Source organism: Pseudorasbora parva, chromosome 19 (genome assembly GCF_024679245.1).
Source record: "Pseudorasbora parva isolate DD20220531a chromosome 19, ASM2467924v1, whole genome shotgun sequence".
Classification (NCBI taxonomy): domain Eukaryota; kingdom Metazoa; phylum Chordata; class Actinopteri; order Cypriniformes; family Gobionidae; genus Pseudorasbora; species Pseudorasbora parva.
This window is the reverse complement of record NC_090190.1, coordinates 15,809,098-15,834,541: the sequence shown is the minus strand read 5'-3', so window position 1 is coordinate 15,834,541 and position 25,444 is coordinate 15,809,098. Positions and strand designations below refer to the sequence as shown.

Below are 25,444 nucleotides of genomic sequence, written 5' to 3'. Positions count from 1 at the left end.
GACCATTTGTAAAGTTACAAAATCGTTAAATCACTAAATATGAAATAAGAAACAAATAATAATTATTTTTATTTTTATTAATTATTATTATTAGTCAAATATTACATGTACTATAAGTAAAAATAATACTAACAATATTTACTAAATGTATACCAAAAGTCTATGTTTTTACAAATTATAGTAGGTGGATTAAACATCGCCTGTGAAACAGGAAGTGAATATAAAATGAACACAAATCTTAAAGTGCACAATGATCCCTGTCATTCAAAATAATCATGACCAATAATTCCATAATTGTAATGAGCTGGTTATCTGATAATTCTCAGGACATAAAATCAAAATTGACAATTCTGCTTTTTTTATGGAATATTGCAGTTTATCATAAATGCTTTATCCATGTACATTGTTTATTTTAATTTTATTTATGATCCCTCATAATCCTTAATCAAAATAACTTCCCCTCCCTCTTGCAACATCTCTGATGGCGTGTTTACTGGTGCGAGGATGGGACCTGTCACTCACACGAGTTCACAACAATAGCAAAACATAATGAATCAACGATTCAATACATTTCCAATGGACAAAATCATGTCCCGCCTTTTTCCCCTTTACATTTTTTCATTCGAGAAGCCATGTCACTCAGCTATACCTCATAGAGAAGAAAAGACTATCAGAACTTTTTGTAAATCTCTGTACCTGTAGCCATTGGCCACATACTGAGGTCATGGTCCCATCTCCTCCAATCACAGTGAGGTGTGGTAGTGAATGTCTCTGAGAGACTATGAAGTCAGTGTGGTCATGAGCTGGTGTCAATTTAACAGCACCTATGAAGGAAAAGTTTAAAAAGACAGGGATCACAATAGCAAAATGTCATCAGATTATCAGGTGAAAATGGTCCATTGTCCATTGACAATACTGTAGTGATTTATAAAGCACCGCTCACACAGAAGTCACTTTTAGTCCAAGCAGCTTTCTCCGACAAATCCGTGTGACCAATATGTTGTAAACTATGCCTGTGTGGGGAAATATTTCACCCTCACAAGAAATTAAAGTCATGTGAAAAAAAACAAACAATTTAACACTGGCCTAATGGACCCTTTTCATGGATTGTGATGATGCGTTGCCCCAGTTATGCATATTAAAATGTAGTAAAATATTTAATACTTCATTTTTAAAAAAACTTAATATACATTTATAATGCTATACTTTGTGTTATTACTTTGACAGTAAATTACAAAAAACAAAAACAAATAAACACTTCTCGCTATATTTCTTCCTATTTTGGAAAGTTGTGGAAACCCTAACCGCTATTTTTTTTATTTTGCTATTGAAACAAAAGAAAATTCAGACTTTATATTTGCTGTCGTCCCCCGTTCAACACCATAAAAGTTTACTATAGTGAGTCAATAACGTCCTCTTCTGAGAACTCGCGAAATGTGGAAAGGGTCGTCCATTTAATGATAAAGATCCAGTTATCAAATAAACAATACATAATATAACAAATAAAATGAAGCACTCATCTCGTAAAATATCATGCATAAATGAATGAAATACCGGTGCCTAAGGTCATATCCACCATAGAGTCAGTGACAATAGGTAATAACCGCTCTGTGAAAGGATGCTTGCAGTGTTTGCCATGAAGATCCTGAAAAGAAAAGAATGAATGTTAAGCAATTCTAGGTATTCTAGGTCACAATAGCCAAGCGAAGTAGGCATACTGCATGATAATTTATCAAATGCAGTATGAGTAGTACAATAATATCCCATTCTAACACAAGTATAGTCTTGATAAGTAACATCATAAGCACATAGTTAACAACAAAATCCATTTGAAAACCAATATAACTTTACTTTATATCGAGGGTCATCGGGATGAACAGCAATGGCCACGTCTCCCAGCATTGTCTCTGGACGAGTGGTTGAAACAGCAACCTCTCCTTCTAAGAAAATAAATAAATTACAGCTTTGAACCAAATGGGGTAAAAACATCTTAAGAAATCAAGCAAACTGGAAAAAAGTATGCTTACCATTTCCCTCCAAAGGATATGCAAATGTAACCATGATCCCAAACTCCACTTTCTGCTGATAGCCGGGAACAGACAGAAGAGTCCTGCCAGACAGCTCCTTTGAGTCCACCTTAACACATCGAATCATGCCTTAGTCTACAAGAAATGTGTGGCATTTCTAATGTTGTCAGACGTTGTTTGACCCAGTGATGCACCTCTATATCTGAGATGGCTGACTCTAACGCACAGCTCCAGTTGACCAGACCTTCAGAGCGATAGATGAGCCCAGAGTCACACAACCTGACAAAGGCTTCAGTCACAGCACTGCTAAAACCCTACAGGGAAAAATTTAATGTTTAAGATGTTTATAATATTGTAGACAAAATCTCTCCAAAGACAGATGGAAATTTCAGTTGATAATAGTCCTGGTTCATTGGTCACAATGAAAACCCTCAAGAAAATGTTGTATTAAACATGCACTTCTAGTGTATGTCAAATCCTAAAAGCACATTTGATTACACTTTATTTAAAGGTGACAGTTACTTTGTACTTACTCAAATAAGTATTGAGTTATATTAACTAACTATATGTAGTACTTACTATAGATTCACGGTTAAGGTTTGGTTTAGGGTTAGTTACTTGTAATTATGCATCATTTACTGTTATTACTATAGTAACTACGTGTAGTACCGTTTAACTATGTCACTAAAATAAAGTGTTATTGTATTTTTTTTAAATAAATCTGTACTTGCCGATACTATAATATTAATTAAATAAAAGGCAACTTTTACACACTTTCAACGCTGATTAAAGTGAATTTTGTAATAAGGTAAAATTTAATTCATTTTTGAGTGAACTATCCCTTTAAGCGAGTCTAAAAACACTCTAAAGTTCAGCTAATTGCATTTAATAAAAACCTAAACAATAATACATTTTAATTTAAATGCAGTTAATATGTAATTAAGTGTTAGGAAATATTAAAAGAATACACTTAAGTGTGAAGTGAATGTAAAGTATATTATTTACATCAGGGGTGCCCAACCCTGACCCAACATTCTCCTGAAGGTCTTAATTAGCTGGTTGGTTCAGTCGTGTTTGATCAAGGTTGGAGCTGAACTTTGCAGGTAGGTAGATCTCCAGGAACAGGACTGGGCAACCTTGATTTACCTAATAATACTCTTTTAAAAAGTATGCTAAAGTGTACTTTTTTTCACAAGAGAATGGAAGGTCAGGTTGAGCGAACTACACTGGGGATACATTAACCAGCACTGTGCGCTGCTGTTATCTAATGCAGGGGTTTTCAAACTTAATGATGCCAAGGACCCCCAATTATGATGAACCTTTATGAGGGACCCCCTTCCTAAAACACACACACACATATACATATATTATATATATATATATATATATATATATATATATATATATATATATATATATATATATATATATATATATATATATATCAATAAAAACAAACAGTAAGTCATAGTAAGTGTGACATTATAAATACAACATATTGTTTCCAAACTTAAACTGGCTATATTTAATGGTGGATGTATAAACCTGAAGAACATTTTCAATTAAAAAATGATTTGTATCAAATCTTTCGCAATAAATGCATGTAAACAAGCTTTCATACTGCTTTAGGAACTCTGCCTTAGTGAGATAAAGGGAGAAAACTCACTATAAAAGGTGCAAGACAAACATATACAATTCTGGAAAGTGTGTATATGTCAAGAAAGGAGAGAAACATTTAGAAAATGAAACAGTTTATCCATTTTTGCTTAGCCTTTTTATTCCCTGAAATTTTCTGGGGACCCCTTAGAACCTTCTGGAGGACCCCTGGGGGTCCCCGGACCCCAGTTTGAAAACCCCTGATCTAATGCACATTTTCGCAAATGTCTTTGGCTATCTCTAGATATACTATAACTTCTGTGCACGCTATACATACTAAAGACTGCAAAAATTCAGTACCATGGTAGTAGGCTATTCTAAACAGAGCCAATGTACGAACTGACAAAATCCTTTTAATTACCGGGTCCATCGTAAAACAGGCTCTGCTCCAGTCAAGAGATGCACCTAATTTTCTCAGCTGATGATAAATCTCATCCCCTTTTCTGGAAAAAAGAAACAACAAAAAGGAAACCATTTAAGTTGAATTACAAAAGACCCTAAACAGTTAACCTATGGAAATGCATAATGTAATAGCTGCAACTGAAAGGATATGATATATATGGAATCAGAAATAAATAAATAATGTAATTGAGACATTTTATCTATAAATTTGTACTTTTTTTTGCAATTGCGAATTTATATCTCAAAATTCTGACCTTTTTTCTCAGAACTGTGATATAAACTAATTAAGTATAAAGTATTTTCTCACAATTCAGACTTTATAATACTCAATTTACTGAGTTTATTTCTCACAACAGTTCATTTCTCACAACTCTGAGATATAAACGTGAATTTTGACTTTTTGCCGCACTTGTACGATATAAACTCACAATCCTAACTTTTTTCTTGGAATTGCGAATTTATAAGTTACAATTATGACTTTTTTTTTATTGCAAGAAGTAAACGTGAAATTCACAGTAAAAAATATTTTCTCGCAATTCAACCTTTATGATGCTAAATTGCAAGTTTCTCAGTTTATAAAGTCCGAATTTACGGGAATAACTTTTTTTTTTAAATGTGTTTCTCACAATCTCACAAAGTTAAGATATAAGCTTGCAATTCTGACCATTTTTCCCGCAATTGTGAAATATAAACTCGCAATTGTGAGTTATAAAGTCTGAATTTGTGGGAATGGTTGTTTTTTTCTTCCTTAATTTCCTGCAGTCTCACAAACTGTGCAATATTAATTTGCAATTCTGACTTTCTTTCTTGCAATTTTACAACTTTATAAAAATTTTCTGTGGCAGCAAAAAAAGAAGAGACAGAAACTCACTCATTTTTCCATCCCCAGACCTGTTTGAGGAACTCCTCTCTACTGAAGTCCTGTCTGCATTTCCCCTGTTCCCTCAACAGCTTCCTCTCCACCACAGACTATCACACACAGGCACATCAGAGAGCATTCTGAGCAGCTAATATGCATAGAAAATGACAACTCAGCATCTTCTTTTGCAGTGTAGAGATGGGATACCTGTGTTGCAATTCCAGCATGGTCACATCCAGGAACCCATAGCACCTTGTAACCCTGCATTCGTCGCCTGAATGGTCATGAGGTGAAAAAATAAATAAATAAAAATTAATATCCAAGATAACACTGGACTCTGCCAAAGTGTCCATTTATACGGATCTTGTATGTACATGACATGCATTGTTGAAACATGTTATATTACTGAGTAATAATCAAAGAGTTTCTTAAAATAGTACCAGCGAGCCAAAGCATCTTCTATAGCCACTGTCAGTGCATGTCCGAGATGTAAAGTGCCGGTCACATTTGGGGGTGGAATACATAAGGAGAAATATTTATCAAAAGAATGGGGCTGTTTACTCTGAAGAATAAGACCAAAAAAAAAAAAAACTTGGTTAAAATCATTCTAATATGAATACTTATAATATGTCAAGAAAAGCATGTAACATGCAATAATATATCCACGCCACTAAAATAACAAAGATTAGCACAGTTTATGCTTACCAAGACTGCATTTATTTGATAAAAAATTACAGTAAATATTATTACAATTTAAAATAACTATTTTCTATTATAATATATTTAAAATGCAATTTATTAATGGGATGTTAAAGCTGAATTTTCAGCTTCATTGCTCTGTCTCACATGACCCTTCAGAAATCATTCTAATATGCCGATTGGCTGCTTAAGAAACATTTCTTATTATTATCAATATTGAAATCAGTTGTGCTGCTTAATATTTTTCTGAAAACATCTATTTTTTTTCATGATTCTTTGATTGATAGAAAGTTTTTTTTAAAACTGCATTTCTTTCAATTCTTGAATCTTTTGAACATTATACAAGTTTTTTTCTGTAATTTTTGATCAATTTAGACCCTTGCTAAATAAATACAAATAAATAAAAATCGATAAATGTATTCATTTGTTTTTACAAGCTATTCATCATAAAGAGAAAATAAACATGAGAAGTTCTGGTAATTTTCAGACATTGTTTAGGCATATTGTTTAGACTTATTTTATTGGATTAACAAAATATTAAAGAAGACAAAAATGTGTATAAAGCCGTAACTCCTTGCTTACATGCTGCTCTGGACTGAAGAATCCTTGTTTCTCCCACCACTGATACCAGCCAAACTCCACATATTCTGGGCTGTAGGATTGTGGGAAGGGCAGAGTGGTGTCTAAAAGAGAGGATGTTGGGAAGACATGGGAATTACAGAGAAAGGGATGATTGCAATAGAAATCTACAATAGCCACCCAGAGCATCAAAGTCATAATATGAAGAAGAAGAGGAAACATATTCCGTTACCTTTCTTCTCTCCAGGTAAGAGTGGAGCATTGTAGGTTATTTTCTCTTTATCTGACCAGCTCAGTCCAACATCATTCACATCCTATAAGGGTTAAAGGGTTATAAGGCTTGGATAGTTTTAAACCAAATGATATGTGCACTATTTTGATTATGTGTATAACCCACACTAATGAGTATGGCCTTCTCCCGTGCTCGTCTGCGTTTGGCTTTCTCAGCCTGTGTCCTGGGATGATGTGAAGGCTGCGTGTTGGATGGAGTTTGAGAGCAGAGTCTGCATCCCCATGAGCTCCAGGCCCTCTGTAGATCTCTGCTCCAGATTCTGGGTGACACCACATGCACAGACTTCCACATGTCCTGAAATCTGGAGCACTTAATTGTGAAACTAGTATAAAAAGACAAACAAAATGTGACCAAAAAAAAAACAAGGTTAATAATCGTGACCAGTGATTTATTTTGTGCATTACATTAAAAATCTTGAGTAATCTTAAACTTTTTGACATTGCACCATTGTATTTTTTTTTAATGTACTTTGGAGTCAGTGCTGTTATTATTAACTACAACTAAAACTATTAAAATTATTTTAATATTAACTGCAATTAAGCTGAAATGAAATAAAATTATTAGATGAAAAACTCAAGCTTACAACAACAACAAAAAACATAAATGGCATCTAACTGAAATACATTTAGGTACTAAAAATACTTTAATTAAAATAATAAAATTAATTTGCGTAATATAAAATTATGGAGAAAAAATAATTTTGATAATTTTAATCAATCTATTAAAATACTAAAACTAAAACAATTAAAAACATTATAGTTATAAAAATCTAATTCTAAAATAACACTGCTTGGAATACCATATTGTAAAAGCAATGGAACATGAAAATGGTAAGCATTCAGTACAATGGTATAACAAAGCAAAAAATATACATAAAATGTGAAATAAACATGCAGGATCAAAGGTGTTTGATAGTGATTTAAGCAATCAATGAAGGTTTGTCTTTATACAACTATTATAAATAAATGCGTTCTGCAGCTCCATGAAAGGCATCGTTCACAGAATTCACATCTACTATTATCATCAAAGAAAAGCTGCATATTTAAAATTACAGATACAAAGGAAGGTACCTTCACTAGATGTGTGCTATCACAGGGCGCAGACATATTGCGGATACGTCACTGATTTTTACCACTGATATATTTAGGTCTAAAATGCTGAGACTTAAAATATTTAGATTAAAAAGACAAATCAAAAAGATGAGAATAATGAAAGTTAAATTACAGAGGATTATATTTCCTTTTCGACATACAAGTTCGTGTAGCGTCCGCTGTTTCCTATCGGATAGTTTTTAGAGGAACACTCGACGGTTGCGTTTCAAAAGCTAATGAGCTGCCTATCTAGTCAGCATTGCTACGCGTCAATGTTGCGTTGCGCTTTCTGGGGTCGTTACATTTCTGGCGTGTTTCGAGTAAACGGCGTATTCAAATATACAATTCAGCTGAGCTGACTTCAAACACAACTATAATACCAGACATCCAGTCTAGGTAGTCAGTTCACTCGTTTTTTGAAACGGTCGACTTCAGAAACCGGTCCGTCCGTAAATGTGTCCTTCCGAGAAGTGATTAGACTGGGGCAAATTCATCTCATGCATTCATCTCAGATTCATAAATCGTCTGGCTCGACATTTTGACAGGACAGCCGACAACTGAATATTTGTTTTGTAATATCATCAAAATTGAGACCGGACTTTCGTCGATCGAGCACCTCTGGGAAGTGTTATTTGGGTTTCATCAGTGCTATGGCGGAGGTACAGCGTACATCGAGTGAGACGATAACGGAGACCGTCCAGACGGGCACACCGCCTCCACCGCAGCAGGTATCCTGCCCTAGTTACTGTAGACACCATCACTAACCACCCTTGCACGGAATAATTCAGCTACAATAACTCAGACCTCTTGTAATTATCTAACGTGAATCGTTTTATAGTTAGCATATCGACTAGTTTAAATGGACTGAGTAGATACCAGTATAAAGGCCTGTTTAGTAATCAACATATTCAGCAGGGTTTATGTGCTTAACTGGTTTGGCAGTGTGTTGTGATCATAAATTAATCCCCATCACATTTTAACCTGTTGTAAACCTTAGAAACAATTACCATGGTAACCAAAGTTTTCGGTTTAGTTACAACTTGTATTTTTACTGCCTCAAATTTAAGTAGAATTGTGAAAGCTATTTACAGCATTTACTCAAAAAAATGAGAGTACCAATTATTGTTATCTAAAACCATAAAACAAACAACAAAAATCGTTACTTTACGTAAAAATTTACTGAAGTATAGTTTGCAGTTTCATCAGCAGAAGCCAGATACAAGTCTCACAAGTTTGTTGGCCGTGCTCCCTCTCTACCCCTCCCGTCCTGTCGTCATACCGTACTTAAAATTGTCCCAACAGTTATATTGTTTTTAATGTCTATTCCACATCATTACTGCAAGGTGGATGATTCTGATTGGCTCAGAGAAAATGAACAGTCATAGTAAATGTTCACACATTGCCAGTTAATTAGGTTCACGTGTCCATAGACGTGTCACTTGTTGACACGTAGTGACCTTCCAGATCTAAAGCAGGTACCAGCTTGCCCAGAACAAGTTCCCCAATCTCTTAGGATGCCTGTAATCCACCTTTTCAATACTAATCTATAACAGAATATTGTGCACATACAAAGATACACAGTCTCTTCATGGTTGGAGTTGATCGAGCTCCAGTTCTAACAAGAATGTTCCCCAAAACATACTGATAACGTGTGCTTTCTCTCAGTGAGAGTACAGACAAATAATAGTACAGGCAAAATTCATCTTGACACTTAAGTGTTTCAGTAAAAGTAAGTGTAAGACAAATCATAAATATGTAAGACATATTTCATCGCTGGAAGCCGGGCTAAGTGAGCAAACACTCTTCGGTGTATTGAAGCAGCAGGGGATTTCAAAATCACCCTTTCACCACAGACACTATTAATAATAAATGTATTTTTTATTCACCTTTTCTTTCTTTTTTGTTTACACTTTATTGTAAACAAACTATAATGTTTGACCAATAAAATATAGTTACAGGTAATACCACAATATTAACCAATATTACCAATATGGTAATATATAGTATTACCATGTTCATAAAATATAATGCATGGTAGTCTACTACAGTAATTTAAAGAATACATGGTATTGCTGTGGTGTATGTCTAACAGACCTTGTTGTAACCAAACGATACTACATAGTAAGGTCCCATGTTTATTTATTGTGGTTCTACAGTTGTAACACTAAGTATTTGGATTTAGCTATAATTAGCATGGTTAAGCTATCCATTTAACAACATACGCATTTACTTTACACAACACCACTTTCAACTAAAAATGGAAAATGTTTTAAGCGTTTTGGGATTTTATTTAAATGGCAAAGGGATTTTGGGGGCCTGCAAATGCAAACTTTTGAAAGGGGTACTTCAGCGCTGGGAAGATAAATCTGTATTTAAACTGGGTCATCAATGTAGTAGGAATGTGAAATTATTTTTGAATTTGGTGCTTTCTAGACTGAGAAAAGACAGAAAATGTATTTTTGTCTCATTAGGATGAAAGACTACAATTCCCAGAATGCTTCGCTGCCCTGTGAGGCCACTCCCAAAGCCACCAACTTGATTATAGTGACTGAGTTAGAGAAGACACTACAATTAAAAACTGAACATGTCTGTTCAATATAATGAGTGAGTCACTGCACGAGTATCACAGCACTGAGCACTAACTGCAGGAGTGAGATAAATGAGCTGAGCTCTCGTGATGAGAGCTGAGGTAATCGCGACTACACTCGCGGCATACATTCACAACGCGAGTTCAGTCTGGCTCATTTCAGTTCATACCTTTGCAAGCTTAACTTTCATAGAAATTAATTTGAGAAGTTAAAAGACTTACATTGCTCACCATAGCACCGTTTAAATGAGTGCCTGCAGCTGCCAGCTGAGCTCTGAGTGTAATCTCCATCCCCCACGCGCGAGTTCAAAACATGCGGAAATGGCTCCCTCTGCTGGCTGTAGTCTTTAGCCTTTGGCCAAACATTCCTCCTATGATGCAAATATCGTCAATTTGCATCATAGGAGGTATTTTTCCAGAAATAAAATGCATAAATCTCTTGTCTCAGGGGGTATGAGGGGGGAAAGCACAATCATTTGAATATACTCCAGGGTTTCTACTGATACAAAGCCATATGCTAATCGCTGAAGTAACCCTTTAAAAAAAACGGTTTCAGAGTGGATATTTTTTTAAATTATACTGTTATACTGTCTGTGTAAACTACAAAAAACGTGAAAGTGAACGATGACACCATGCGCATGCGTATTGCATGCTCAGCATAGGCACGTAGTGTTTCTTTACAAAGTGACATCGCCAACTACTGACCTGGCAGCAGAATACAGCGCTTTTAATAGTTTTTGCGGATCATGGGGATAGTTTTGGCAACGTTGTCATCTGTATGCTGATAATGCGAAGGAAAAACTTTCAGTTTTTAAAACATTGTCATGTCAACTTACTCTGACACGCTCCATATGATGGTTTCAGGAGGGCAGAAGCTTGACCATCAAGCTCAGGAAAAGGAAGACTGAGAAGAAAGTGGAGTGGTCCAGTGACACGGTGGACAATGAACATCTGGGCAGGAGGTCTTCAAAGTGTGAGTCTGGGTTTATTAGTGTAGGTTATCAGGTGTTTGGAATTTGTTGTTTAACATGAAAATCTGTTTAAAACTTTAAAAAAATAGTGTAGGACAAGCAGATCTGGGCCATTTCCAGTCAGCTTTAAAATAGCTGGCCTTGAAAATTGGGTTTAGAATGACCTGCATCTGCTCAAAGCGGCTGATTGAATGTTTCATTTCTTGAAATAGAATGTCCTCAGCTTATTCGTTTTTTTTAGCTGTCACATTCTTCTAAAAACAATTTTTTTGAATAATTGTTTTTTTGATTTGTCCAGGTTGCTGTATTTACGAGAAGCCACGACAGTTCGGCGAGTCTTCTTCAGAAAGCGAGGGGGATGACGAGGAAGGCTGTGGAAGTGCGCACTGCGTTCTGGGACATGGGAGAAGAGGTCATGGACAGAGCGAGGGTGGAGGGACCACAGTGCCACCTAGCTCTGGGGGAACAAACCCTCACTAGAAGTTAGTTGGAGAGTCGGTTTGAAGCGAAGGGTAATGGGCGGCACTACATTCATAATCCTCACTCACACTGAATTACATCACTCCATCACTGGGTGTCAGAAGCTTTTTGATGAATGAAAGCTTGTAGAGCAATGCAATTTGATTGGTTTTCCCTGTGGTCATTAGTTTGATGAAATGGGGAGCGACTAAACCTTTTTGCGATCTGAATGCTGTGTAAAATTGATATTTGTTGTACATAGGATATTGGTTTTTATTTCTTTCTTTTTGTAAAATCTATATTTATTTGTTTGTGTTTAACAACTTGATCTTACCAGTTCTGTGTCCACAAACAATATTTGAATGGATTAAAAACCTTCAGATATAATTCGAGAAGGTTATACCTCCTTGCGGATTTGAAAGGAATAAATGCAGTATAAAAAATGAATTTTATATAAAATTTAATTTGCCTTGCTGTCACAATTCTAGCAGCAGTATTTCTTCATATCACCTGATCACTTGAGGAAATTTAAGCGTAATATGTGTTGTGTGCTGTAGTGAATTCAAAAAATGACAGATTTCAGGAACTCAACCCTTTGATTATATTTAGGGCGCATTAAATCATTTCCATTACTTTTCACCAGTTTGAGTTCTAGTGAGACTCCCCTCAGACAATCAGGCTAGTAAGAGACTCAGCATGTACATACAAAGACAATGTGTTTAATACGTAGTGAAGTGGACTGAGAAACATCTGAATTCATTCTGAACGCGAGGTGAGAATGGCACCTTGATTATTACCCAAAACCGAAGAAAATCTAACAGCACCAGTGATATTAAAAAGTCGGATACGGATATGAAAATGTGTAGATTTGGCAATTATCCTTTAATTCTCATGTTTAACATGAAATGCAGGGAAAATCTTTTGGTGTGTATGATTGAGAAGATCACCCTGTGACATGTAAGGTGCCTCATTTCATCCTTTTCATCCTATGGCTGCTTTTATTTAGCAGAAATTGATATAAAATCCAGTAAAAGTGGGAGAGATGCATGCCGTCAGTGAGGTGTATAGTAGTTTGACTTGAGCTTTAAGGACTGATTGTATGTGGTTATAAAGATCAAGGGAAGGTGCATGACTGAATGCTGGCCAAGACCAAAATGCACATAGCATCATCTCTCCACCGATGTCAGATACAGTTTACAATTGATTCCCATCACCATCGCATCAGTCATCTGTATCCCAGCATTCACATGCATCTGTCGTCCCTTTACTGTGAACGCACCAGTATGTACATAGGTCATAGAGTGGATTTAACATGAATAAACAGATGTTAAATTATGTTCTTTATATCTATTAAATGCTTAATGGCAACCTGATTGTGTCATCTCTGTTTGAATGCCATCCTGATTCTGTTCAGTCCTTATATGTACAGTTATGTAATGATTCAGTTGATGCATTATTAATAGATCTCAGAAGCTCTGGTAAAACATTTTAGAGCAGTCATGTGCAAAATGACAATCATAATTTAAATCTACTTCAGCAACATTGAATTTGGATGTTGTTAATAACTAAAATGAATGATTCATAAAAATAAAAAAAGTAAAAATGATTCAAAAACATTGCAAAATTAGGGGTAAAAAACATGAAATGAAAACACTAATTTTAAATAAAAGAACTAAGTTGCTCACTGGCACTACCGATATATATATATATATATATATATATATATATATATATATATATATATATATATATATATATATATATATATATATCTCACACTCACTCACTCACACACAAATTTAATGTAATAATATTAGAATTTAATGTAAATAAAATTAAAAGTAATTTCCCAGCCCTAAATAAAATCATAACACTATTTTTTTTGTTCTGTGTAGCTCAAAAATTCCCTGATCAGGCATAAAGTTATGACCAATTGACCAAACAAATGACCTGAGGCCTGTTGCATGAATCTAGTTGAACAGACTTGAGTTTCAGAGTAGGTTTAGAGTTGACAAATCCAGATAAATCCAACCTGGTTTAGATCAAGTTCAGCCATTTCTCAAAGCTCGGTATAAACTTTCTCTGTCAACTCGGGTTTAATCCAGAGTTAGCGATCAACTCTGAAGCACCTGAAAGTGTGACGTGTGTGGCAAACAGCCAATCACAGTGTTTGATTCACTTCTCTTCTGAAGATTGAGATATGCCTAATAATTATAGGTTCACAAAGAGCTCAAACGAATACACATTGTTTAAAATAATTATGAATGCATATATTCATATTACTATTTGGCTACTTGTCCATTTATTTAATATTTATATGAACATATGAATTCAAAGTGATTATAATTCGTATAATATAAATATAATTAATAATTTTTAACAAAAGATGCACAATTTTATTTCTAAAGTTCTCTCATTATAAACTGCTTTAATTCCGAACGAGATACAGGGAGTGTGTGGTTTTAGCGCATCTTTACTTGCAGCTGATTGGTCCAGTTTGGGTTTGTGATCTCTAACCCAGTATAAAACCTGCTCCTGAGCAGGTTAGCTGTGTAGTGTCAGTTACCATGGTGATGAACACTGATAAAAACCAATCCACCTTCTTAAGGCCGACAACCAGTGTTTGCTCAAAGTAATCTCGAAATTACCAGTGTAACAGCAGAAACCAGCTTTGTGCAATAGACCACTGATGATCTGACTTGTTCAGCACATCCCACAGATGCTCTGGGATTTTGGCAGGGTGCATTATCCTGCAGAAAGAGGCCACAGCCACTAGGGAATACGGTTTATATGAAAGGCTGCAACAATGCTTAGGTAGGTGGTACATGTCAAAGTAACATCCACATGGATGGCAGAACCCAAGGTTTCCCAGCAGAACATTACCTAAAGCATCACACTGGCTTGCCTTCTTCCCATAGTGCACCCTGGTCAGGGGTGGTAAGTAATCAAGTAAAAATACTTTAATACTTTATGTATTAAGTATTTTTTTCGGGGATCTGTACTTTACTTGAGTATATTTTATTTGCATCTACTTTTACTCTTACTCCACTACAATATTAAAGGCAAAGTTTACTTTTTACTCCAATACATTTCCCCATGCCCGCTCCAAGTATTAAGTCTTTATTACACTTGATTTCCAAACCGGTCTGGTCATTCATGGATGATCCAGTCGGGTAGCCTATAGACTTGACAAGGCTGACAAGTCAGGTGTGCCACACTAACGTTAGCTCATGTGTTTCCCCAACTTTTTTATTTTGCGGCACACTATTCACTATGAAAACATCGGTAACATTTTACAATACAGGTGCCCTATTATAATTCATGCCTAACTAATGCACAGATAATCATGAGTTAATGTATTACTAATGAAGAACTAAACCATTAATGATTACTGCATCAGCAACTAATGAACATTCGATATGATTAATAGATTAAGTAATATATGAATTGCTATTAATTAAATGACATCATTAATTCCCTAATAATATATTACATTAACTAATAATGTAAATTTATGTAGGCTATCCAAAGCCATGCATTCCGACTCTCAGTTGTCTGTTTAATTAATCATTAATCATAGCAATTGGCAAAATTATAGTATGACTTTACTTGTTGAGGCACATGACTATTAACTAATTGTTACGTAATATGTCATTGTGGTTATGGCTTTTGAATTAATTTTGAATTAGTTAATAGTATCTTGCTCCTCATCTGTTTTATGGAGCTAATGTTATGGAACATGTCTATTTTAAGTTTAACCCCTATACTGCGTTAAGATGCTTCATTGTCTCTTATTAATTGCAACTCTAACAAATTCTTAATTGCAGTATCTAATCTTATTATTTGTTCAATTAAAGCATTGCATATCAGCCCCAAAAGATTTTATCTGCTTAATTATTGATATTTACAGTTAATTTGAATATTTACTTTTTACTTTCGGTACTTGAGTACATTTTAAACCTGATACTTTTGTACTTTTACTCAAGTGATGTTTGAATGGAGGACTTTCTACTTTTACTGGAGTATTTTTTTATTTAGGTATATATACTTTCACTCGAGTATAACTTTTGAGTACTTTTACCACCTCTGACCCTGGTACCATGTGTTCGTTAGGTAAGCAATGCACACGCACCCGGCCATCCATTAAATGTTTCAGACAAGGCCACCTTCTTCCATTGCGCTTTGGTCTAGTTCTGATACTCTTTCTATCAGAACCAGCATTAACTTCTTTCGACCACATGTGCCAGTCTTTGCTCCCCATCAGTGAGCCAAGTTGGCCGCCTAGGATGACCCTGTCTCTGATTCATCACTGTTCCTTACTTGGACCACTTTTGATAGATACTGACCATTGCGGACTGTGAACACCCCACAAGATCTGCAGTTTTGGAGATGCTCTCACCCAGTCGTCTAGTCATCACAATTTGGCCAATGTCAAACTCAAATCCTTATGCCCATTTTTCATTTAATTACTTTGAGGACAAAATGTTTACTTGCTGCCTTATACTGTATATCCCACCCAGATTAGTTATAATTTGTTATTACTAGAGATTCTAACTAACTAACTGATGTTACATAGGGACTACTTTGATGATGTTTTTATTCCCTTTCTGGACATGGACAGTATAGTGTGCCTACACTTAGATACACTGTCGGACTAAATATAAAATATCTTAAACTATGTCTGAAGATAAACGAAGGTCTTACAGGTGTGGAACAACATTAGGGTGAGTCATTAATGACATCATTTTTGAGGGCACTAACCCTTTAAATAAGCCACATACCCTCTATTTAGATATCAGAGAACAATTAAAAAAAATGTTTCAAATTATTCTAGGGCACCTTTAATACTGAGAATTGGACCCTAAACTAGTTACAGAATTTTCTTAGAGTGTAATCAAATTATTTGTATTTATAGGTTTTAATAAAAGAAAACTGGAAAATCAATCATTGTTCAAACAGTTTGGAAAACCTGATATAAAATCAATCTCAAGTGTTTCATTTCCTAATCACCAAGGTGGCCATCTGTGTAATGACAACAAATGCTGGTTAGAGTTGAGATTTCCATAAACATCTGTACAACAAAAAAATACATTTTGGACCACTTAAGATTGACTGACCCATAACAGATACAATCTGTGACTACATCTGTCAATTTGTTCAAGAAAGTCACCACATAGCCATGGAAACTCCACACATGAAATTTGGGAAAAGGAAGTTTATTTTAGCTGTAAGGACTATTGAAGACTCAGTGTGCACTTAAGAATTGTAGATGAAGATTTCTCGGTGTCCCACAACCTAGGTACATCGATCCTTGAGCTGTAATCCATTTCACTCTACAGCAGACATTTTTTATTCACAGCCGTCTGGTTTTAACAGTGGCCCTTCAATGGACTCAGAACTTACAAAAATAAAAAAACAACACATTTTTAAAAATCTTCAAACCTGCTCAATGTTGCAGTGATCCAACAAATCTAGCGCTACATTTTAATGCTTAAATAACTGACATGAACAACCAAGAAATTGATGAGCCAGTACCATAAAGAAAGTAAAAAAAAGTTACAACATATGAAAAGCATTTCACAATTTTTTCATTGTTCTATAGTATCATGCATAGATAAAACGCTATCTGTGGAACACATTCAGGAGAAAGCTATTCAACAAGCGCGAGACACATTTGGGCAAAGCATTAGATATTAAGCTTTCAGTACGCAGTTGTGCAAAATTACTTTTAATTTCATTACCCATAATTCCCTGTGAACTGGCCAAATACCAGATCTCGTGAGGCACAAAAGATATAATCAACTGAAATATAATGAAGCAAATAAGAATGACAATATATATGAAATCAATCAGACATGCAATTAATGTTGCAATGAAGCAAACATAAATATACGTCAAACACAGTGGTTCAAATGACACAAGGACGCCTTAACAGATTGAATTAATGAAATGAATACAAGCACAGAAATATGTAATGCGCAGGTTTGCTGTGTGTAAAAAGTGTTTTAAGCTATTATCCAATTCCTTTACAATTGCACTCAAAAAGTTCACCAAGACTGGACTAATGGACTGAAAGAAGGATGAGAGATATAATGAACTCAATCCATTACATGGAAGAGCACGTAACAGAAATGAACAGTCCAGAGACTCAGTTAGAGGCAACATCGAGCTACAAATAAAGTGACACATGCAGATATGCACATATAGTGTGGAGTTGTAAAGGTGTTAATCACCATATAAGATGAATGTTGCGTTACAAACAACTAGTTGCGCTGGATGAGCCTTCAGAATCAATTCCCTGACAAGCTTTCATTGCTGGTTCTTCAGGTTTGTGGATGACTTCCTGTGCAGGCTGTCTTGTGGCAGATGTTGTTTGTTGTTTATCGCTGTAGATTCTAGGGTTTTACTCGTCCACTTCTCCTGCTGGTGTGCTATGTCAAAATAGTTTTTGGGAAAAGGAAAAGTTCATTTTAAAGTAAGAATAAAGAAAGAGGTGCTGGTAGATTTAGGGTGCTCTTCAATCGCTCATTGGAAGTTGTTAGTGGTCGGTGTTGAAGTGGCCAACTATTCACTGAGAGATCATGGTACAGGACTATCAGCATGTCAGTAACCTGTAACAGAAACAGATGAATGATTAATGACAGTTGCATTATGCAATTTGTGTGTTCCACTTAACTTGAATCTCGCCATAATTTACTCACCCTGATGTTGAGCTATGCTGGATTAATATAGAATTTGGATCAGCATTCATTGTAATTGCATGGCAAAGAAAAAGCAGCTTTATAGTTTCTTTTTGTGTGAAAGTCATATGAGTTTGTCTCCTCTCCACCAATCAGCTGGTGTGTGGTGGGTGTTCTGGCGCAATATGGATGCCGTTTCATCATCCAGGTGGATGCTGCACATTGGTGGTGGTTGAGGAGATTACCCCTTCTATATGTAAAGTGCTTTTTTAATAAATGTAACAAATTATTATTTATTATTATGAGGTTAAAACAAATGAAGGTGATTCAATAAGACGATTTTTGGGTGACTATCCCTTTAAGACAATATTTTTAAACAGTCAGTCTTTGTCTGGGATGCATTTTTAAAGATTGTCCTCCTATTTCAAGATCATATCAGAAGGAAAATTATGTACAGCATACAGCCGCAAAAAGGTTTCACAGCTTCATTAAAATGTCACACTTGTTTATCTCTGGTTGAAAAATATAAACCCCAACCCCTAGAGCGAGGTTAGGACTCTTCTAAAAAACAGAGGACAGAGGAATAGTGTCCTTAGTGGGTTTTAGCACATTGCGGTTGCTAGTTGCAGTTGCTTGTGTGAAGTATAAGGAACGAAAATGTGATTTGTTAGTTGCAATTACGATATTTCTTCTTGTAAAAAAAGTGAACTCATAATTACAACTTGTAAACATTGACTGGCCTTTAATGTTTAGCATTTGCTGTGGCATTCTGTGTATTTTATTGCTGTTGTTTTCTTTTTATCACCATGAGTAATCAACATGAAAGCCTTACTAAAAAAATATAGTACTTATTTTTCTACCAGCATGTCACATCAGAGAACTGTGAACGTGCAAATGTGTTAAATTATCGAAATATTAAAATTAAAAGAAAATATTTTAGATAAAGATGTTCCTCAAGAGTTGAGGTATATTTTGATGTACATCAGAAAAAACTACTTACCCAGTTTTACCTGACTTTTCCTAGGTCTTCAACTCCTTTGTTTGACTCCTTTCGTCAGTGGCCTGCTGTGGTTTATTCTGCTCCCATATGTCATCCTGCTCCTCCTCACCCTCTTTGACCTCACCGTCACCTTTCCCATCATCCCCCTCTGCCAAAGCCTCATTCTGGCATACGCTTACAGAGATGACCAGGGCTTGCACCATCCCATAGATCAAAGCAAACTGAAGCAGGTACTCCTGTACCGCCCACAACAGTCCGGCCATCCCAACAGATGACACCAGAAACATGGCCATCCCATGGAGCCATAGCTTCAGGGCCCCCTGCACCCCCATCACTTCCAAAATGATCTTGGTCGGAGGGGACACAGTACTCAGGAAGCCCACCACAAACAGATCAAAGAGGTGGCGAAGAAAATTAAAGCAAATGTTGTAGTGTTCAGGCACAATATCGCCTGTCCACGAGCGAGAGAAGAAGCGGAATGCTCCTGATGGCTGCTGAGACAGAGGCGTGGGGGATGGTGGGGGCGTCCCGTAGTCTGATTGCCCGTCGACTTCATCACAGTCCCAAGTACCTTCATTCCACCCAGCACATTTCTGCTGGCGGAGCCCAGTGGATGTCGACCACCGGGGCCAAAAGAAGTATCTGGATGGAAGCATTCTCCTCCACCATTGTGAGGAGCTCTGGGCTGCTTTCTCTGTCTCAACATAAGGCCTTATCGCCCGAAGCTCTTCTACTTCCAAAGGAAAATTTTCTTCAGTCTCCCAGAATTCCTCAGTGAGTGTCTTTTGGTCCTTTTTGGTGTTCTCACCCCTCCAAACCCAGGCAGTAATTCCCCATAAGCCCCATTTGCTTTTAGTCTGACTGTCTGTTGTTAAGGGTTTCTCGGGTTTGGTCTTGTTGCCCCAGGACGAGTATAGATTTGCTGGACTGACCCACCCCCAAACTCGCCCTACAACTGCGGTCATGTCAGCACTATTAATTTATAATGCACAAAGGGGAAAATTAAAAAGCTATTACATGAAGTGTCAGCATGTGTAAAAATGCTAATATAATTGTTAATTTAACTGTAATTAACTATATTATTATGCAATACTATGAACAGGTACCTCTTAGTCTAAGGGTATAGCTATTTAAAAAAGTCAAAAACAACGTTTAGTGTCATTTTAAGACAGCATATAAAGTTTACATTGACACACGTATAAGGCATCTAAACAATGAGACCTCAACATACCTGTATTAAGGCGTGTTTGTATTAGAACAAATGAACCAGAACATAACTTACGGGCCACACCCTTGCAAATCACCCAATGACAGGTTGACAAACTAATTTGTAATAAAAATAAAAAATAAAATAAAATATCGCTGTGGAAGTAGGGTCTCATATATTTTGCGCTCTAAAAGTATTTTCCTCGGGCGAAACGACGTCGGTTAGCATGTCTGAACAAGCCGATAGACTCCATAACTTTAAACGCTAAACTGTGTCGATGTCGAACGGCGAAACACTAACGACCTGATAATCAAAGTTACCTCCGACGTGAGATCTTTGATAGACAATAATAACTGACAGTTACATCTCCAGGACATCACACAGTCGCTCTGCTTCAGTTGCAAAAAACAGTGGCTATCACTTATAGACGCCAGCTTCACATTCCTGTTCACTACCGCCACGCACTAACATGCTCAAACTTAAACGTTTAAACAAATAAACAATTATAGTCAGAATGCGAAAATACAGTCCAGTGTAATTCCAAGAAATTCCCGGTGTTTTGACTGAGGTAACTAGGGGGGGAAATGCTATAGAACGGTCTGTTCACGAGCTGGTTTACTGGACTAGTAATGGGAGGTCCGACTCGTTCACACGAATCGATTCTTTTAAATGATTCATTTAAAATAACTGGTTTCATGTAGCAATTCAACGATTCTTTAACAGAATTGCGTCACCTCGTGGTCTCGTCCTTTCTCGAAAATGTCTCAATAAATCCATGTAAGAATATAGCATTGTATTGCTGTTCATTACGAATCAGACAGACTGAATAGGGAAAAGCTTAATAGTATCTGACCATTTTAGCAGACGGTTTTGTATAGTGTACAATGCCAGGTTTATTGGAAAATGTCAAATAATTAATGTGCCATTCCGAATCCGGAGTATCATACCAAAACATTTACTAGTAAGAGAAATATTCGTATATGTCAATTTAAGAATTGTACCTCTTTCAACCTGTTCTCGGGTCAAGTGAACAAATTCCCTGAAAAGATCCGGCTCAGAAGAAAGATTCGTTCACAAACCTAACGTCATTACGCACTAGTACGTGAAAAACAAATCCGGTTACATTGTCATCACTGACCCAATGACCTTCACTTTGTAGATGTGTTAGTGTACGTATTAACTATTAAAGTCTGTTTTCTAAGGCGTGCGGATTTGTAAAAAAGTATACTTGTCGCAAACAATATATGTAGCGAGAGCGAGTCAAGTTGCGTGAAGTCAAATATCACCACCACTAAAACGTATTCTCCATAATAAAAGTCCTGTGATTGCGATCAGTGGAATGTGTGCTTGAATGCTTCCAAAATTCCCTTAGGTTAAACAAAGAATCTGAGATCTGAAAGTACAACTTTTTTGTAATCAAAATTCATTATTGAAGGGTTTGACCCATTGCGAAATTATTTTAATATTAAATCACAAGGTGTTTGTATCTCAGCTACATAGTATGAATGCTACTGTACGATTAAAATGACTGTCAAATGCATTTGCACTAATAATAGACCCATTACCATGAATAAATTGAAGGCATACATTTATGCACACACTAAAAAACAACTTCAAATCAAGCTATAACATTTTTATTCAAATATTACAGTAAACTCAATTTAGAAAATGCAGTTCACAAAGAACTGGAATTTAAAAACAATGAAGCAGTTACTCCTCAAAATGTCCTTGTAAAATACAATGGCACTGAAACAGGTGTTTAAATTGACAGTACTAGAGTAGCTTGAAAGTTTAACATTGTGCTGCAGCCGGTCACAACTCTTCTGCCAAGACTTTAACTTCTGTCCTTAAAATAAAAACAACAAGTGTATTAGATCACAAATGAGGAAAATAAAGTGCATCAGATGTGTCAGTGTTTCAGTGCGCCGCGAGAAAGTTACTTCATTGACTTTCAGTAGAACCGAACTACGCAATCATCATTAACACAAAGTATAAAACTAAAGCAAGGTTTATTGGACCAGTACTTACACAGGTCTGCATAGTCACATGCATACACCCATCATTGGCACAACTCCAGCACCATGTCAACCTAAAAATAAAAAATAAATAATCAGAAGTCCTTGTAACAAATACTAGTAATATCAAAAGCTGTGCTCAGAGAAATGTGCAAAGCTTCACATTGTCATCAGAGACTATTCTATTGAATCATCATTGTACATCACTGATAAAAGATCAGCACTGTTGGGATAACACCAACCTTTATAGAATCATGGGCTCAAGACATTTAGTCTACATTGGCTTCAAATCCTTTGTTGAAAACCTTGAAAATAGAAAAATTGTTAGAGCTCATCATGGGCCATACTTAAAATGTCATGACTCATAGGAATAGGAAACAGTTCTCTTACTGGTCGTCAAATGTTGCAATGAACCACCATGTTGGAATCCAACCTGTAAAAATTCCAACATTTAGGGATATCCAAGTGACTTTTACTCAGTCACTTGTTGTACTGCATGTGTTCAGTGCACTATAAAAAGCTTCATGGGTAAATCAGAGACTCTAGTCTAATGATTCATCATAACATGCAATGGAAAATGGGACAATGTTGTCCTTTAAAAAAAATTGTTATAGGTTTCCATAGACAAACAATTTCTTACCCATTGGTTGTAAACGCTTGACATCAATAACTGACAAAGACTGCTTTTCCAATCACACCTGTAAAAAAGTTAGTCATTCAGGAACAGCCAAGTCACTTAATCACTTGTTGTACAGCATGTGTTCAGTGCACTATAGAGAGCTTCATGGGTAAATCAGAGACTCTAGTCTAAAGATTCATCATTACATGCAATAATGGGCAATAAGATAAAATGCTGTCCTTTACAAAGAAACTATTATAAGTTCTCATTGACAAACTCTTACCCATTGGTTGTAAACGGCTGACAACAGCTACCTGGCAACAACAGTTTCCATCCAACCTGTGAAAGTGATTTTGATATTTAGGAACATTCAAGTCAGTTTTACCCAAACACTTGATGTATTGCATGTATTCAGTGCACTATAAAGAGCTTCATGGTAAATCAGAGACTCTAGTCTAATGATTCATCATTACATGCAATAATTGACAATGGGACAAATTATTTCCTTTGAAATGACTAATTATTTGAAGTTCTCATTGGCATAAACTCTTACCCATTGGTTGTAAACAGTTGACATCCGCTACCTGGCAATGACTGCTCCATTCCAACCTGTAAGTGTTATTTTTGACATTTAGGAACATCCAAGTCGGTTTTACTGAATCACAAGCTGTACTGCATGTGTTCAGTGCATTATAAAGAGCTTCATGGGCAAATCAGAGACTCTAGTCTGATGAATCATCATTACATGCAAAGGAAAATAGGACAAAATGTTGTCCTTTGAAAATTAAATGTTATAAGATCCCATTGGCATAACCTACTTATTACTCACTGGTTGTAAATGGTTGACATCAGCTACCTGGCAGCGACTGCTTCTCCAATCCCACCTGTAAAAAAGTCATTTTGACACTTAGGAATAGCCATGCAATTTTTACTCAATCACTTGTTGTACGGCATGTGTTCAGTGCACAATAAAGAGCTTCACGGTTAAATCAGAGACTCTAGTCTAATGAATCATCATTACATGCAATAATGGACAAGACAAAATGCTGTCCTTTATAAAGAAATTATTATAGGCTCTCATTGACAAACTCTTACCCATTGGTTGTAAACGGCTGACAATCAGCTACCCAGCAACAACTGCTCCCATTCAACCTGTGAAAGTGATTTTGACATTTAGGAACATCCAAGTGACTTTTACTCAATCACATGGTGTACTGCATGTGTTCAGCATACTATAAAGAGCTTCATGGGAAATCAGAGACTCTAGTCTAATGATTCATCATTACATGCGATAATTGACAATAAGACAAAATAAAATTAAATCCTTTGAAAAGACTAATTATTTGAGGTTCTCATTGGCATAAACTATTTCTTAGTTCTTACCCATTGGTTGTAAATGGTTGACATCAATACCTGGAAACAACTGCATATCCCATCCCACCTGTGAAAGTTATTTTGAAGTTTAGGAATATCCAAGTGACGTTTACTTAATCACAAGCTGTACTGCATGCATTCAGTGCACTATAAAGAGCTTCATGGGTAAATCAGAGACTCTAGTCTAATGATTCATCATTACATGCACTAATGGCCAGCAGGGGTTTTCAATCTTTTAGAATTAGTAATAATTTTGGGAAATTATTTTCTATTTGTTACAGTAGTTTACTCACCATAGTACTTGAAATACAAATTATGAATGTATATAAATATTTAATTATTTTATTTAAAACAATGCATTAAAGTGCACGTTTTCGTTAGCAATTTTTATTATTTATACTGCTTTTTTCTGAAGTCTTGGGGACCCAGTTTGAAAACCCCTGAAAAAATAATAATAAAACGCTTTAGTTTCATGTTACTCACCGAGAAATTCTCGATTTTTTGGCCCATTTCTTTGCAGTTTGCTTCCACAACACGACACTATTCACGAGTAGTAAACATTTGCAAACAATGAACATAATATTATTAAGTCATATTCGATTAACGTTACGCGCGTTGGTGTATGGACTAAAACTGCGACCACGAGGGCAAGGCCACGAGCGCCAAATCTTTTAGGTCTTCGGATAGCGTTAACGCAAGTGCTGTAGGCGTTTCAAAAAAAAGTTATAAACGCATATCACTAAACTGTGTTTTCATGTTTAGTTAAAAAATATAAAGCCCGTTCACTGCTACCCCAAACACTGCAGCATCCGCAGAATGATAAGGATCGCTAAGCGTTCACGCACCGAAATTTAAGAGGGTCCTAATACTGCAGGCAGGGTAGCGAAATATATGCCTGAATGAAAACTTACGCCCATTTTCGTGCAT

General features: G+C 36.0%; 3 protein-coding genes, 1 long non-coding RNA gene and 5 other non-coding genes across 13 annotated transcripts in view; 1 reads left to right on the top strand and 8 right to left on the bottom strand.

Annotated features, from left to right (window-relative positions):
- vars2 (valyl-tRNA synthetase 2, mitochondrial) overlaps positions 1-8,864 on the bottom strand; it is a 30,453-nt gene extending 21,589 nt beyond the window's left edge. The window contains exons 1-13 of one of the 4 annotated variants that reach the window (XM_067425122.1): positions 8,786-8,864; positions 6,620-6,836; positions 6,455-6,536; positions 6,226-6,326; positions 5,385-5,506; positions 5,152-5,218; positions 4,957-5,054; positions 4,045-4,126; positions 2,222-2,341; positions 2,028-2,136; positions 1,852-1,940; positions 1,555-1,645; positions 697-824 (exon numbers count right to left, since the gene is read on the bottom strand). In XM_067425122.1, coding sequence (XP_067281223.1) covers positions 697-824; positions 1,555-1,645; positions 1,852-1,940; positions 2,028-2,136; positions 2,222-2,341; positions 4,045-4,126; positions 4,957-5,054; positions 5,152-5,218; positions 5,385-5,506; positions 6,226-6,326; positions 6,455-6,536; positions 6,620-6,836; positions 8,786-8,808 — 1,329 coding nt within the window. In that variant the 5' untranslated portion in view covers positions 8,809-8,864. Of the gene's footprint in view, positions 1-696; positions 825-1,554; positions 1,646-1,851; positions 1,941-2,027; positions 2,137-2,221; positions 2,342-4,044; positions 4,127-4,956; positions 5,055-5,151; positions 5,219-5,384; positions 5,507-6,225; positions 6,327-6,454; positions 6,537-6,619; positions 6,837-7,584; positions 7,776-8,785 lie in introns of those variants that run through there. The other 3 variants (XM_067425126.1, XM_067425123.1, XM_067425124.1) reach the window with 3 other exon arrangements.
- ppp1r11 (protein phosphatase 1, regulatory (inhibitor) subunit 11) lies at positions 8,032-12,995 on the top strand. The gene is made up of 3 exons (XM_067425127.1): positions 8,032-8,333; positions 11,057-11,165; positions 11,462-12,995. The coding sequence occupies exons 1-3, from the start codon at positions 8,256-8,258 to the stop codon at positions 11,641-11,643; spliced, it is 369 nt and encodes a 122-aa protein (XP_067281228.1). The 5' UTR covers positions 8,032-8,255; the 3' UTR covers positions 11,644-12,995.
- Positions 12,996-16,822: 3,827 nt separating this feature from the next.
- Positions 16,823-21,673, bottom strand: c19h6orf47 (chromosome 19 C6orf47 homolog). The gene is made up of 2 exons (XM_067425851.1): positions 19,303-21,673; positions 16,823-18,233 (listed from the first exon to the last, which is right to left on the bottom strand). Exon 1 carries the CDS (start codon positions 20,265-20,267, stop codon positions 19,323-19,325), a length of 945 nt encoding a protein of 314 aa, XP_067281952.1. The 5' UTR covers positions 20,268-21,673; the 3' UTR covers positions 16,823-18,233; positions 19,303-19,322.
- Positions 21,674-22,146: 473 nt separating this feature from the next.
- On the bottom strand, positions 22,147-25,399 carry LOC137047610 (uncharacterized). Of its 2 annotated transcripts, none has more exons than XR_010899212.1 (11): positions 25,001-25,399; positions 24,527-24,584; positions 24,239-24,295; positions 23,973-24,027; positions 23,697-23,752; positions 23,427-23,482; positions 23,165-23,222; positions 22,915-22,957; positions 22,767-22,829; positions 22,538-22,598; positions 22,147-22,355 (listed from the first exon to the last, which is right to left on the bottom strand). It is a non-coding gene; the product is annotated as an uncharacterized lncRNA (long non-coding RNA). The 2 variants fall into 2 exon arrangements; XR_010899211.1 differs by having other exon boundaries at positions 22,147-22,350.
- On the bottom strand, positions 23,284-23,350 carry LOC137048570 (small nucleolar RNA SNORD52). Its single transcript, XR_010899455.1, has one exon. It is a non-coding gene; the product is annotated as a small nucleolar RNA SNORD52 (small nucleolar RNA).
- Positions 23,552-23,617, bottom strand: LOC137048572 (small nucleolar RNA SNORD52). Its single transcript, XR_010899457.1, has one exon. It is a non-coding gene; the product is annotated as a small nucleolar RNA SNORD52 (small nucleolar RNA).
- On the bottom strand, positions 23,823-23,889 carry LOC137048567 (small nucleolar RNA SNORD52). Its single transcript, XR_010899453.1, has one exon. It is a non-coding gene; the product is annotated as a small nucleolar RNA SNORD52 (small nucleolar RNA).
- LOC137048568 (small nucleolar RNA SNORD52) lies at positions 24,099-24,165 on the bottom strand. Its single transcript, XR_010899454.1, has one exon. It is a non-coding gene; the product is annotated as a small nucleolar RNA SNORD52 (small nucleolar RNA).
- Positions 24,365-24,430, bottom strand: LOC137048573 (small nucleolar RNA SNORD52). The gene has a single exon (XR_010899458.1). It is a non-coding gene; the product is annotated as a small nucleolar RNA SNORD52 (small nucleolar RNA).
- Positions 25,400-25,444: the final 45 nt, after the last annotated feature.